General features: G+C 34.1%; 2 protein-coding genes and 1 long non-coding RNA gene across 4 annotated transcripts in view; 2 read left to right on the forward strand and 1 right to left on the reverse strand.

Moving 5' to 3' along the window:
* Positions 1–377: 377 nt before the first annotated feature.
* Positions 378–2,561, reverse strand: LOC139780081 (uncharacterized). The gene is made up of 3 exons (XR_011720106.1): positions 1,586–2,561; positions 902–1,123; positions 378–691 (listed from the first exon to the last, which is right to left on the reverse strand). It is a non-coding gene; the product is annotated as an uncharacterized lncRNA (long non-coding RNA).
* Positions 2,562–8,744: 6,183 nt separating this feature from the next.
* On the forward strand, positions 8,745–11,689 carry LOC139780080 (odorant receptor 4-like). 2 transcript variants are annotated; one of them, XM_071718592.1, is made up of 9 exons: positions 8,745–8,906; positions 9,380–9,499; positions 9,568–9,685; positions 9,988–10,252; positions 10,322–10,444; positions 10,556–10,646; positions 10,779–10,915; positions 11,055–11,187; positions 11,268–11,689. In XM_071718592.1, exons 1-9 carry the CDS (start codon positions 8,751–8,753, stop codon positions 11,316–11,318), a joined length of 1,194 nt encoding a protein of 397 aa, XP_071574693.1. In that variant the 5' UTR covers positions 8,745–8,750; the 3' UTR covers positions 11,319–11,689. The 2 variants fall into 2 exon arrangements, with proteins under 2 accessions (XP_071574693.1, XP_071574692.1); XM_071718591.1 differs by lacking the exon at positions 8,745–8,906 and having other exon boundaries at positions 8,945–9,499; positions 9,562–9,685; positions 9,988–10,444.
* Positions 11,690–11,792: 103 nt separating this feature from the next.
* Positions 11,793–15,547, forward strand: part of LOC139780078 (odorant receptor Or2-like) — a 97,761-nt gene continuing 94,006 nt past the window's right edge. The window contains exons 1-3 of the mRNA XM_071718590.1: positions 11,793–12,102; positions 14,850–14,969; positions 15,100–15,217. Of these exons, the coding sequence (XP_071574691.1) occupies positions 11,947–12,102; positions 14,850–14,969; positions 15,100–15,217 (394 nt within the window). The 5' untranslated portion in view covers positions 11,793–11,946. The remainder of the gene's footprint in view (positions 12,103–14,849; positions 14,970–15,099; positions 15,218–15,547) is intronic.

Below are 15,547 nucleotides of genomic sequence, written 5' to 3' on the forward strand. Positions count from 1 at the left end.
CGTCTTACTGCATTCCTATTACACCACCTTCTTTCTGATGACCATCCCGATCGCAGCGGATTCCATTGCTGATAGCTTACGTGCAACACGCTTGTGGTCTTTTTCAGGCGATAGGGTACGCTTCGCGAAAACGACGCAAAATAATTTAATAGCGACAGCCCGCGTAAAATTCCGGATACGAATATTATTGCAACTCGATTTTACGCTGATGTCTATTTTCGAAACTTTTTGACGGATTCTGATGCTTTTTCGCAGATATCAACTGGAGAATGTGAATGGTGATCTCGATATTAACATTTGCCCACTGCGCGAAGACGATGAACATTATCGCACGATTAGTGATAGTGCCGCAAAGCACAAAGAGGTTTTACAGTAGGTATTACAATTAAGGATATCTCGAGCGGATCGATTTTAATAAGCGAAATACAAATTGCTACGTAATATGGAATTGAATTAAAATATTAAATTGATGAAGCTTTTAATCTTGAATGAAAGAGGAGAAAGGTTCGATACAAAACAAATAAACTGCGATGAGTATGCTCTGCCATCAGGTTTGTCAAATTATTGGCATCTTCATACAGCATCTCCTTTCTTATGCTCACAGTACTGAACGTGGCGGTTATGGCATTCAGCGGAGTGCAGGTTTGTGTGCAAATTATTATTATGAATTGCAACCCAATTGGATACCGAACTGAAATGCACGTTCATTGAGAATTCTAAAGTATTATTTCAAAATTACATAAAAATTTACAAATTTTGTTATAAATATATTGCAGTAAATGTCAATTTTTCAAAAGTCAGTCATTTACTTGAGAAGTATAGATTGAACTTTTCCGTCATTCTATAATTTTTCTATATTGTTGATTATTTTAAAGAGATTGCATTTACCAGAACAACTTACTAGTTTTATTCGACTCCTAATTAGGCACTGAACAATCGTAATCAGCCTGCGGAAGCGTTCAGATTCATAGTGACGGGCTTATGTCTGACAACGCACTTTCTCTTCCTGAGCCTGCCGGGACAGAAATTGATAGATCACAGTTCCAACATGCATGAATCCATGTAAGTGTACAGGTACATATTCTTTGACATACACTCGAAATATCGAACTCTTTTTCTGAAACTGAAAACGGAATCGATATTAGAGATGTGCAAATTATTCGATTCGAATTTCTTTGATTCGAATCTACTTGATCCGAACTACTCGAAAATTTCAAATCCAGATGAATTGAATACGAATTGAATACAAATCATATACAATTGTCAATTTTATAAAATTATATTTTCCGTTAATAAGCAAAAGCACGATCATGTTAATAGGTGCATTCAGTACTGTTAGCCGTTCACTGAGCACACACGCACACACAAAAGAGAGGGTTTGGAGTCGCTAAATACCGTGGAAGTGACGAACCATGGGGTCCTGATCTCTGCTGTGACACACACACACACACACACACACACACACACACACACACACACACACACACAAACACACAAACACACACACGCACGCGCGCACACACACACACACACACACACACACACACGCACACACACGCACGTGAGAGGCAAGGGGATTACTCACTTTAAACCAACACCCCGAAGGGATCAGCTTCCTGCTACGTCCACGTCGTTGATCCTGGATGATGCCGAGAGCAGGACACGCGCACATGGAAAAGTTATGCTACATGAAAATTTATGATTGATTTAGGGTCTTTTCGATTTGATTCTTTTAGCTGAAGGTTCAAGCTTCAATTTAAGCCTAGTTAGAGACTTCTAGCACCTCAGCTTCACTTTCTACATGTCATCAAAAACGGGCAAAAACAGGGTTTTTCGAGTCTTTGAGTCCGTTTTCCTCAAAATCTCGACGTGATGGGCAATTTTCGAGGCCAGATTCGTGTTCAGCGATGAAAAATCTATAAGATAAGCTTATTCCGATGCTTGAATCATTTTGCGTGTCGACTTGTGTTACTTACGCACATAGTATGGATGAGCATGGATAGCGTATATACGGAGGCGTTTGTAATTAATTCTTGAAAATGGTTTATCGTAACATAACTTTATCATATATGGTTGAATTTGTAAAAAAATAACCTCTTATTTGGTGATAAAAAATTTTTAAAATTTCGAAAAAATGTATTGGTGGCGGGGGTATATTTAAAAATAAAAGAAATAAAAAAATTATTTTGTCATTATTTCAAAGTACTTTTGAAGCCATTTAATTTCCATTTTGGAAAAGTTTTCTATCTCGTATAGTTTCGGAGATATTCGGCCCGAAAGAGAAAAACCGATTTTTTCGAAGGGGTGTTTCACCCCCTAAAGATGAATTAGGGCCCCTATAAAAAAATACGTGTCTGTTGGATTTTTGTGTTTAACAACATACTTAAAGGAAATTCAAATCGGAGCCGGACAGTTGTGGTAGTTCCCTTGTCAGTATGTATTTGTCAGGCTTTCGAACGGTGATGTGGCTCTGTAGGTTTAAGAATTCTAATTAATTTTAGTTATGAATATTTGTAATTTAACCTAAACATGATACTTTCTATTTATACTACGGCTGAAGAAGACTCGGTGAAGTCGAAACGTTCCGTTTTTACATATATGTTAATTTAATAATTATATAATTTAACATCCATTACTGCTCGATTACGAGGTCAAATCTTGTCCGATTTGACGTGGAATCGCCCATATATGGTATAACCCTTATGAAAAAGTAGTACTGGTTTTAATACTGGAAAAAGTATTGGTGAAAGTACTGGAGACATAAGTACTCAAAGTACTACTAAATTCGACCCTACTGACTTCGTCAGTACTCCTTCCCAGTACTCATCCAATACTCACTCAGTACTCCCTTCAGTACTTCCTCTATTGTACTCCCTCCAGTACTCCCGCCAGTACTATCTCCAGTACTTTCTCCCCAGTACTTCCCCCAGTACTCCCACCAGTACTCTTTTAGTACTTATCGAATACTCGTGGGATACTAACGTGTGGTACAAGCGCAGTAGGGGAGAGTGGGCACCCTTGAACCACGTTTTTTCAAATCACATTAAAAATGGTTTTTAATAACTTCATTATAATATAAATGTGACTATTCGATGTTTAATATAATAAACTTTGTTTGTAAATGATTTAAAAAGTAAATTTTCAGAAATATTTTGCAAAAATAATGATATTTCGAAATGCTGCGTTTGTCACAGTGGACCCCACGCGTGGGGTCGATTGAGCCATAGCGTAGGGTACACTGTGACATGTAATGTGAAAGGTAGGGTACCCTGTGACACGTAGTCTATTAACTCTTCTCTCTACAAAAAGGAAAAACCAAGACTGTGCTAGAGAACCAATTTATCAATAATCGTGTCATATTTGTTTTATCAGATGACCTAAGAAATTGAAAACTGAAAACAAAGTCCTATAACCTCACTTTTTGTCGTAACCTAGCAGAGATCAACGAATATTGCCTCACAGCGACTCAATTACATGTGATCTGTAACTAAAGGGTGAAAAAAACAGAAAATAAAAGTGTGGATATGATTATCGATGGAAATTAATTCATTTTATAGGAAAATTTAGGCACTAACATTTACTATTCCGCGATCGAAACACACTACGAAAACTCGCGCTGTCACGTAGGTAGGTTAGGTAGTTCTGTAAGCGTGGCACCCCTTAGGAAAAAGTAGTACTAGCAATCAGTACTCAGTACTGAGTGATTAGTACTCGTAGTATTGAGAGTATTAGTATGTTAATACTCATGAATACTGCAGAATGGTCAGTACTGTGTCTGTCAATGCTTACAGTACTGGCAGTACTACAAGCAATAATACTCATTAGTACTTCAAAGTATTGAAGTGGTCAGTACTTTATCAGATTAATATTCGGAGTACTATCATGATAGTACTGCCAGCACTGTAAGAACTAATAGGCACAGTACTGACCATTCTGCAATATTCAGGAGTATTAACATACTAATACTGTCAATACTACGAGTACTGATTGCTAGTACTACTTTTTCGTAACGTATCTTGGGAATATTAAATTAATAAAATACTAAATTAACACACTAAACTATCAATATGACGTTATTTTGTTATCATCTTGACTTTTTGTTCTACTTGGATAGTACTGCGCAATTAGGGGAGAGTGGGCTCCCTTGAGCCACGGGGTCCAATGTGACAGTGCAAGTTTTCTGTATTAACGTTCTGCAAAATAGTGATGGTGGGTATGAAAACTTTCGTTTTCAAAACATATAACTTCCATCAAAAAATTATGCCGAAATAAGCACATACACTTTAGTTAAAGGCAGATATGTAATTGGAGCCTTGCAAAGTAAATTTTTACTTGTCATAACTTTTTGATATGTATAATATGAATTTCTAGGGATTCTACAGTTAAAAAAAAATTCATAAGACGTTCGTCGGGATCTAGGTTCAATACCAACGTGCGCACAAAAACGTTTAATTGTTCTGTATCTGAAATATTTACGATAAATAATATCGATGTTCAGTGGGGTCCAATGTGACGCAGGTTGATGGGGTCCTCTGTGCCACGCTTACAAAACTATCTAACCTACCTACGTGACAGCGCGAGTTTCCGTAGTGTGTTTCGATCGCGGAATAGTAAATGTTAGTGCCTAAATTTTCCTATAAAATGAAATAATTTCCATCGATAATCATATCCACATTTTCATTTTCTCTTTTTTTCACCCTTTAGTAGATCACATGTAATCGAGTCGCTGTGAGGCAATATTCGTTGATCTCTGCTAGGTTACGACAAAAAGTGAGGTTATAGGACTTTGTTTTCAGTTTTCAATTTCTTAGGTCATCTGATGAAACAAATATGACACGATTATTGATAAATTGGTTCTCTAGCACAGTCTTGGTTTTTCAATTGACCAAAGATTTGTAATAAACAGGATTTAAACAGATCTCTTCTACGTGTCACAGGGTACCCTACCTTTCACATTACATGTCACAGTGTACCCTACGCTATGGCTCAATCGACCCCACGCGTGGGGTCCACTGACAAACGCAGCATTTCGAAATATCATTATTTTTGCAAAATATTTCTGAAAATTTACTTCTTAAATTATTTACAAACAAAGTTTATTATATTAAACATCGAATAGTTTTATTTATATTATAATGAAGTTATTAAAATTTTTAAATTCACATTTTTAATGTAATTTGAAAAAACGTGGTTCAAGGGTGCCCACTCTCCCCTACTGCGCCTGTACCACACGTTAGTATCCCACGATTATTCGATAAGTACTAAAAGAGTACTGGAGGGAGTACCGGAGGGAGTACCGGAGGGAGTACTGGAGGGAGTACTGGGGTGGGAGTACTGGAGGGAGTACTGGGGGGAGTACTGGGGGGAATACTGAAGAAAGTACTGGAGGGAATACTGGAGGGAGTACACTAGAGGAAGTACTAAAGGGAGTACTGAATGAGTATTGGATGAGTACTGGGAAGGAGTACTGACGAAGTCAGTATGGTCGAATTTAGTAGTACTTTGAGTACTTATGTCTCCAGTACTTTCACCAATACTTTTTCATAAGGGACAGAGGACTCCATCAACCTGCGTCACATTGGACCCCACTGAACATTGATATTATTTATCGTAAATATTTCAGATACAGAACAATTAAACGTTTTTGTGTGCACGTTGGTATTGAACCTAGATCCCGACAAACGTCTTATGAATTTTTTTTAACTGTAGAATCCCTAGAAATCCATATTATACATATCAAAAAGTTATGACAAGTAAAAATTTACTTTGCAAGGCTCCAATTACATATCTGCCTTTAACTAAAGTATATATGCTTATTTCGGCATAATTTTTTAATGGAAGTTATATGTTTTGAAAACGAAAGTTTTCATACCCACCGTCACTATTTTGCAGAACGTTAATACAGAAAACTCGCACTGTCACATTGGACCCCGTGGCTCAAGGGAGCCCACTCTTCCCTACTTGCGCAGTACTATCCAAGTAGAACAAAAAGTCAAGATGATATCAAAATAACGTCATATTGATAGTTTAGTGTGTTAATTTAGTATTTTATTAATTTAATATTTCCAAGATACGTTACGAAAAAGTAGTACTAGCAATCAGTACTCAGTACTGAGTGATCAGTACTCGTAGTTTTGACAGTATTAGTATGTTAATACTCATAAATATTGCAGAATGGTCAGTACTGTGCCTATTAGTTCTTACAGTACTGGTAGTACTATCATGATAGTACTCCGAATATTAATCTGATAAAGCACTGACCACTTCAATACTTTGAAGTACTAATGAGTATTATTGCTTGTAGTACTGCCAGTACTGTAAGCACTGACAGACACAGTACTGACCATTCTGCAGTATTCATGAGTATTAACATACTAATACTCTCGATACTACGAGTACTAATCACTCAGTACTGAGTACTGATTGCTAGTACTATTTTTTCGTAAGGGAAGTCAAATTAAGGAAACGCCGTTAAACAATCAGGACTAGATCTTGGTTGTCTAATAATATTATTTGCGTGAATTTTACGTGCAATTCTTTGCCTTAGCAAACCACACGCCGTTACTATCGGACTTAAAATGCAGCTTTGGTCTCAACCAAAGCTACAAAAGCACTATCACATAATTAAATTGATAATCAAGGATGAATATCACCACATGCCTCAATGGTCGAATTGGTGAGACGCCCGTCACGGAATGAAAGAGGGCCAGGTTCGAATCCTGGCTGGGGTGTTATTTTTCGCAACAAATTCTATATATCCTGTGTCCTATTATAGGGTAAGTCGGGGGAAGATGCCATGTATAGTTAAGAATTATTATAGAAATATTAACAAACTAATAGTCATAACTGCTTCGGAATTTTTGCAAAATGATATTTAAGCTTTCACATAGCAGTGCTGAAAATAGCCACCCTAAAAGTTATCGTTAAAATACTGTAATTTGATTATATGTTTATCCCTGCAAAACTGGCATCTTACCCCAATGCCTGAGTAAGATGCTATCTGTAATGGGGGAAGAATGCAAGTACTGTGAGAAACATGAATGATGAAACTGTGAGAAAGCATTCAATAAATGTAGTGTAATATATGTACAAAAACATAGATTTATTTTTAACAATAAACTTTAACTATTAACAATTGATAAACACAATGAAATAAATTTATAAACACAATGAACTTTCAATGAAAAGGAATTATGAAAAATCTTAACAAAGAAGAGTACAATATTATAACTGTTATAAGAAGCCTACTCATCATCACTCGGTTTGAAAAGATCTTTCCAGATTCTTCCGATTTAACACAATAAAATTGGAGAATGCATGTGTCACTCGTTGTATAAACAATCTCACGTTAACAAATAGAAAACATTGCAATCTGTCAGATAATAAACAAAGTGGCATCTTTGACTTGCTGGCATCTTCCTTCCCCCGATTTACCCTACACATCGCAAACTTTTCTAATATACTAATGTGATATTAAATTGATTATTAATTTAATTATGTAATAGTGCACTTTTCTAGCTTCGGTTGTGAGATTGCGTTTTAAGTCCGAAAATAACGGCGCGTGATTTGCGAAGAACTGTACGTAAAATTCACGCGAATAATATTATTAGGACCAACCAGTCCTGACTGCGTTTAACAGCGTTTTCCTTAATATGCATAAAATTAATATACTATAAACGTGTAATAACGGTAACGCACAATTGTTTATGTAATAGTCATTTGTGTGTAAATAAATTGTTTTTGTTCAGGTCGTGCAAGCGTCCATGTCTTACTTCACTGTACTAACTTCTGTGCAATAATCCTGATTATGTGCAAAACTATCTCGATGTTGACGACATGGCTATTATATCTGACTACGAGGCTTCTACGCACTACCACACATATACTTCAACACTGACTAGTCTGCCACAGATAATGTTGATTCATAATTAACTTCATAAAATACCGCAGATCAATAACAATAATCAACGATAATATCGCGTTTAGATTTACGAGAGAAACTTGTCATTCATTTTGTATGCGTTATTGCACGTACATAAAAGTGATGATGCATCTATGTTGTTAATTACTTTTCGACCCAATTTTTTTCGTTCAAAACAAATTTTTTTCACATTTTTTTAACAATTTTACTTTCTAAAAAGCCTCAATCTGGATGTGTTTTCATCAATCATTAATCAATTATTAATCAAGATATTTAATCAAGATATAATTTATTATTATTAATTAATTATTAATAAAGATATAATTTATTCCTAGAATATGATTCATGAACAAGTACCTTATATACGTTAATTTTGTTTATAATAATATTTACTACATATTTGTAAACCAAATACGATTTGACAAGCTGCCAAGAAATTAGTTTCAAGTTTGAAAGAGATCCATCACTGACTTCCACGAACAAAAATGTGATGCGAAGAAACTCGTGGCAGACACGATACTATTATCATGATGCGCCGTTAAACTTGACAATATTCCAATAATAACAAAGTTTGTAAGGTATAAGCGCCGACTATAAGATGCACCGGGATAAAATCAAGCGTAAAAGAACAGAGATCTTTCTAAGATAAGTGTTTGGTCGTCCAAGCCTTTCATCATTCTAGTGGGATAATCAGTCACGTAAATATTCGCAATTTCTCGTGACTTACTGCACCTATTACGTTCTCACTCTCTAAGAGAATTTATTATTAGACTGAAAATTGTGAGAGACGATATCGATGCAGTACAGTAGTTGAAACCGAGTGTTGAAGATGGATACATCTAATGATATCTTTCAGTCTCGATTATATAGACTCAATCGTACGCTACTTTCGTTGCTGGGGCAATGGCCCTTCCAAAAGGACAGAGACAGGCGAGTTATACTTGTGACGCTGTCACTCATCGGTCTAACACAAGCCATCGCACAGGTATCACTTCGATATTGTGATTCTTACTATTTTCATCAATCTCTCTCTCTCTATATATATATATATATATATATATATATATAATTCAATGTTATGGCTGACTCATCAACGCCCAGCCCAAACCTCTAAACCTAGAAACATGAAATTTGAAGAGTATATTCCTTCCACGTAAGCACCCTCTAAGAAGGGATTTTTAGAAATTCGACTCCTAACAGGGTGAAAAGGGGAAAAATGTGTGTTACCGTAGCGAAGCACGGGTATCATGCTAGTATTTCTATACTTTTAAAAAGATTTTCTTCCATCTTAATAATATCGAAAATTAAAACTTAGGAAACAAGAAATATGAAAAGACATAAATATTAGAAATTTGAAACTAAAAATAAAGAATTATCAGTGTAGGTCGATCATACTTTTGTATTTTGTGAAACGTATTTTTCGATCTCATTATCTTGCCCGCAAATATTGAATTCAAGGTACTCGCTTTAGTGACGTTACGTGGCGATTTTGATGCAACTATCGAATGTATACCACCACTCATAATAGATTGTGCGTGCATCGTTAAGCTGACGAACCTAGTATGCAATATAGAAAAGGTATGCAGGAAATCGTGATATTAAGTGCGAAATCACATTTATGTAAAAATATGAATTTCAAGCTGTAGATCAAGATACTTCTTATACACATGCAAAGGGATTGGCAATCGTGGACCATCCAAAGTGAATTCGAAATTTTGTATAGGTTTGCGGAGAGTGGAAGAAGCATTACAATCGGCTATGCCAGTAAGAAATTAATAGAAATTAATCTATATAAATTATTATGCATTAAAACTGATAGAACAATCATAAATAAAAATTTTTAGCAAATATTTTGTATTAATAACAATTAATTTTAGGTTTGATGTGACCACCTTTAATTAAGATACTTATTAAAAATTAATTTACATATAACTCAAAAATAGTTTATTTGACGAAAGAATCATTAGCAGGTCCTATTTTTATATAATCAAATTTAATTTCATTATATAAAAGTGCTCAGCAGTTGCACGCAAATATACTTCTATTAAAGTACCTCTCGAATCTAGGTGGCATGTATGCATTTGGCAGCCTCTTTCCGTTTCTCGCGATAATCCCGAAAATAATTGGCAAAAATATGACTTCTGACTATTCGACACGGCCAGTGGGATTTCCATATCACGTGGAATATTACATAGATCTCGAAAAGTACTATTATCTCGTGCTGATTCATAATTACTTAACTACTGCAATTCGTCTTACTACTATAGTCGCGTCCGACACCTATGTAGCTATTCTGGTGCAGCATTGTTGTGCACTGTTTTCAATCGTCAGGTATGTATTCAATAATTTGAATGGCGGCCTAAAAAAATATTCTAAAGGACGTTTCCTTTCTTTTTTCAGATATCGGCTAGAGTATATACGAAAAACCATCAAGCAAGATAAAGAGCTCGCTTTGCTCGAGGAAGATAACAAATTTTATAAAAATTTCGTATATTGTATACAAAAACACAAAGATGCTCTACGGTTAGTGTGTATCTTTGCATAATTGTAAGAGATATCTATGGAAATTTTCTATTTATATACTTCAAGCAAGGAGACCTAATAAGAAATAATTATGAAATTTTCTTGAACAAGATTCGCGAGGTGCTTAGAGATTGTCTACACAAAAGCATTTTTCGTAGAAGTCGGCTTAATTATATTGGCTATGAGTCTGTCGGCTCTCCAGGTTTGTGCTTGAGATATATCGCAATAATATCTATTAAATGTATATATTAATATCAATATATATAACATATTGCGCGATTTTGTGAACAACAAATCACGGTATTGAAATTCACGACTTTTGGAACATATTTAGGCAACCAGTGGTACCCTCAATCCACATCTTGCAATCCGGCATGCCGCATACATTATCGCTCAATTACTGCATCTATATATCGCGTGCTGGTTGGGGCAACAAGTAATTGATCATAGCAATCGCGTGTACACATCGACGTGAGTCAAAGAATACAACTACTTCCCAGTAAATTTAAATTTAACACAAGTCGTGCAAATGTCCTACACAAAGTAAAATTACTTCTCTCTAACAAATTTTTATTTGAGATACAAATAATAATAAAATTTTCGATACAAGTTACCGAGGCGAATGGTATGAATCGTCACCCAAATCCAGAAAGCTCTTGAACATGATAATGCTGAGAAGTACTTCACCTTGTACATTGACTGTTGGAAAAATCATGATTCTTTCTCTTCCCAGTTTCAGCGCAGTAAGACCTGTCATAATTTTCTTTAGATATATGATCATTTTCTTATTAACAATTTCGGTAATTTTACTTTTCTTTTCTAGGTCGTACGTGTATCTGCTTCGTATTTCACAGTCTTACAATCTATACGGTAATACGGAATTTTCGAAATTTCTCTTCTAAAAAAAAATAAAATTATTATCAATATAACAATAATATACATGATATACATGATTTAAATAATGCAGAGCATTGTCTATATTTACGAGAAAACAATTAAATACAAGAATATTAATATTCATGCTTGCACTTTTATCTTATTGATAAAACATCTTTTACATCTATCTTTAATTTAAAAAAGTAAAAAATATTTAATAATGGCAATATGTAGTACAATAGACCTTTGATAAGTTCATACCTCACAAGACTATTATTTTCTAATGTAACCGATTTCAAAGTAGCTATATCTTTTCGTAACAGTCTGGTCTTAGATCGACTGTACTTGCAAATAAAATTTTCATACCTCTTTCGTCTGTATCAAATCGACGAAGACGATATTTTCAGCATGACTGTTCCCCTTCCCTATAATTACGCAATTTCCATAAGATAATCTTGCGACTTTACAATGTGCCGTTTTGGTTTTGCGGCATAAACACGGTAGCGATAAACATGCATTTTAGATTTTACGACAATCAAACATAAAATGGAATTCTTAAGAAACCGACGATCTATATCCTATGATAAGTAAATTTCTATCTTGTAATAGTAGCAGCAGGAGACAGAATGGGTGATATCGAGCAGTTCTTTCGGCATTCGCATTATAACATCATTCGAATACTATTAAGTATCAGTGGCCTATGGCCTTTCCATACGCGAAATAGGCGCTACGCGATATACCTCGCTATGCTACTGATACTCGGATCTGGATTTATATTCGAAGTAAGTTTAATAAAAACGTGTATTATCTTAAAATACTAGTTCATATATATGTACTATTATAGCTTCCATTATTGTTATTTTTCAAAAAGATGTAAAGTGCATTTGATATAATTAATGTAATTTACGACCGGACATACAGTGGGTCAGGAGAGCAGTAAAATTGGTTAATCCTTTGAAGCATACATTTTTCTATCAGACTAATTTCAACATACCTTGATACTCGGGAGATTTTTGGGGTTGCTGATTTTGAATCCAAAATCCAAAGAAAATTTAAAAAAGATAAAAAAAAGATTTTAAAAAGACAAAAAAAACAAAAAATTTGGAATTTGCACATTGCTTCCTCACCATTTTTAAGTGTGCAAATTAGGAATTTGCACACTGCTTTATTTCGCTCATAAAGCTTCCTCTTATGATGAGGAAGCTTGTATTTTATTTGTTGTATAATTATAGTATATTTATTAGTTTGGCTTCCTCATAGAGAAAGCTTTATGAGCGAAATAAAGCAATGTGCAAATTCCTAATTTGCACACTTTTTTATTTTAATTTTTAATTTTTACAATAATTTTACGGGCGCCATCTTCTTCTGAGCGTCATCTCATTGGACTTTAGAACCCGGGTAGAGAGAGAGAGAGAGAGAGAGAGAGAGAGATACTCTACATTTAAAAAAAAATTGAACCCGATATCTCAAAAATTGCGGAAGTTAGTTTTTTTACGAGAGGGGGTAAAAAACCTAATGTGTACTGCCTCCTTAAGATGGAAATCGCGAGGACTTACGTACATCGAGGTTATTAGATTTTTCGATAAATATTGTTTTGTGACATTATTAGAGTAATGAATTAAGGCACATGTCATAGAGATTCAAAGTGCAGGTTTCTAATTTCTACACTTTTTTTATTATATTGGCAATTTTTTCTAATTCTATTATATTCTTCAATCTTTTCAACCCCTAGTTCATATATAATTCTTTAAAATTTGGTTGATTAGTCCTTGAGTTACAAACATTTGAAATTTCGGGGAATCCGTACATACCTATACATGGAAGCCTTATAAAACTGGGTCTAATCAACCAAATCTTAAAGAATTATATGTAAAATAGGGATACAACAGACCGAAGAAGATAATAGAATTAGAAATAGCCTGATATCTCAAAATTTGCGGAAGTTATAGCTACCACAAACATTTCTCAAAAAATTTAAAATTTTATAAAAAATGAACCCCTTTACCGATCTTTAATACCAAATTCAATACCAACCTTTCTTTAATACTCTACATTAAAAAACAAATTGAGACCGATATTTTCAAATGTACGGAAGTTAGAGCATTCACACCCATTTACAAGGTGTACATACATACATATATATATACACACACACACACACACATTTTTTTAAAAAGTGTATTTTTCGACGTTTTAAAACATTCTAAACACATTGGCAGCGACAACTCCAAACAAATTTTTTTCATGAAAACAAAGGAAGCAAAAAAGAAAACCATAAAAAACATAAAAAAAATATAGGACTAGAAACTCGCTAGGTCCTTGTCGTTATTAGTTCTGAGTAATGCTAAAAGCGAGATTTTATATTTGCAATTCTATTCGAAATATTCGAACCTGCTTATAGTAGGGGATACCATGGGAATCACAACTTTATTTATTTTCTATCATGTTTGACTAAAATTTTAAATTTTATTATTGTCAACATATTCGTAATCAGCTACCCAAAAAACCTTCTAACCGGCTTATTGTAAAATATATAAAAATCGTAAAAAACTGAACATTATAGAGATAAGTGATACATGGATATGCTGCAAAGGGTTAAAAGTCAATTCCGGGGATGAGATCAGACAAATGTTTTGTCGTCATTGTTTCAAGTAAATTAGTTCTTTTTAAAGTTTTATTGAGTTAGATCGGCTGCTTTTTATTTGGCAAACAACTTAAACTTTGAAAGTCTATGTATGCAATCATATACCATATGTGTACTAAAAGTTCCGAAACGGCCAATTAGCTCAGAAAGTATTGGTTTATTGAAAAAATGTTTCAGATAAAAGTTGGGGAGTTCAAAGACGGCCAATAGGCGATCTTATTAGATTTTGGGTCCGAGGCCTGTGTTGGGCTCAGTAGAGCCTAAGTTAAATTTTTTAAATAAAAACCCCCATGCATTTTTTATTGTATCATCTAATTTTTGTCTTGAAACATTTTTTTATTTGCCTAATATTTTTTAAAACATTTAAATAAAACTTGGTAACTTTTTCAATATTTAGCTTACAATATCTCGATGATTATTCATCCGAGGGAAAAGTACTACAGGACTTTCTGACTTGATTTGGTCTCAAGAATATGCTGTTGCAATAGTATCCTAACTTTTTTAAATATTTGTGTATACATGAAAGCTCAAAGAAGATGTATATACATTTTGAATTTTGCTTCAGAGAAATTTTTAAATGAGACATAGACATTGCGGGCTAAAAGATCACCATAAACTGTAATTTGTACGCATAACGGGAAATTTTTTTAAAATTTTTCGTGTTATATTAAATCCGTTATTTTTAATTTCGAAATTTTTACATCAGAAATGGAATCAGCGACATCGAAAACCTTGTATAAGTACATTTTTATTAGGCATTTCCATGTGTTTAATGAGACATTGAATTTTGACCACTTTTACTGCTCTCCTGGTCCAGTGTGGAGCGGTCCAATTTAAATTATTTCTTATACGACTTGTCCGCAATGTAATCTATGGAAAATGCAGATGTTGGGTATAATTGAAGTCAAACACGACTCCTTTGAAGTGATCGATGCCCTGCCGTTGTTGCTTTTCGCGATAGTGACTATAAGTAAAACATTTTGCGCGGTATATACATTACCACAGGTGCGTAATAAAAATAATATTGTATAATGTATATAGTAACGCAAACGATTAATTAACGATAAAAACAGTAGCAATAAGTTCGAAAAATAAAATAAAACCTTATTACATTTAAATATTTTTCGAGTGATAGATAAAAGTGCTTCTTATAAAAATGCAAGAGTACTGTCTTTCTCCAAAATCGGACGAGGAAACTAAGATACAGATTTTACACGCGCAATATGGGCGAAAGTTAGGCTACGCTTATACGGGTGACTATAACAATATAATCGGTTTAACAATAATATAGTGAAGTAACAGTAATCAAAAATCAAATATATTAATATAAAAATTTCATTTCTTAAGCGGGTTTGAAATACACTATGTACAGGGTGGGTGCGAAATTGTAGTACAAGTGACAATAAGGTGTTTTCTCGTGCTAAAATAAATTAAAACTGTAGAAAAATTTTTTCGTACAAGACTTTGTATTCGAAATAAACGATTTTAAAAACTTACTAAGTACACGTATTTGACTATGTCTCGATTAACGGATCTTGCTATAGCTATTATTTCTGTTTGTAGACATCGGCAATGTCATGATT

Source organism: Temnothorax nylanderi, unplaced genomic scaffold, assembly GCF_030848795.1.
Source record: "Temnothorax nylanderi isolate EJ_2023f unplaced genomic scaffold, tnyl_v1.0 TNYL_tig0261_pilon, whole genome shotgun sequence".
Classification (NCBI taxonomy): domain Eukaryota; kingdom Metazoa; phylum Arthropoda; class Insecta; order Hymenoptera; family Formicidae; genus Temnothorax; species Temnothorax nylanderi.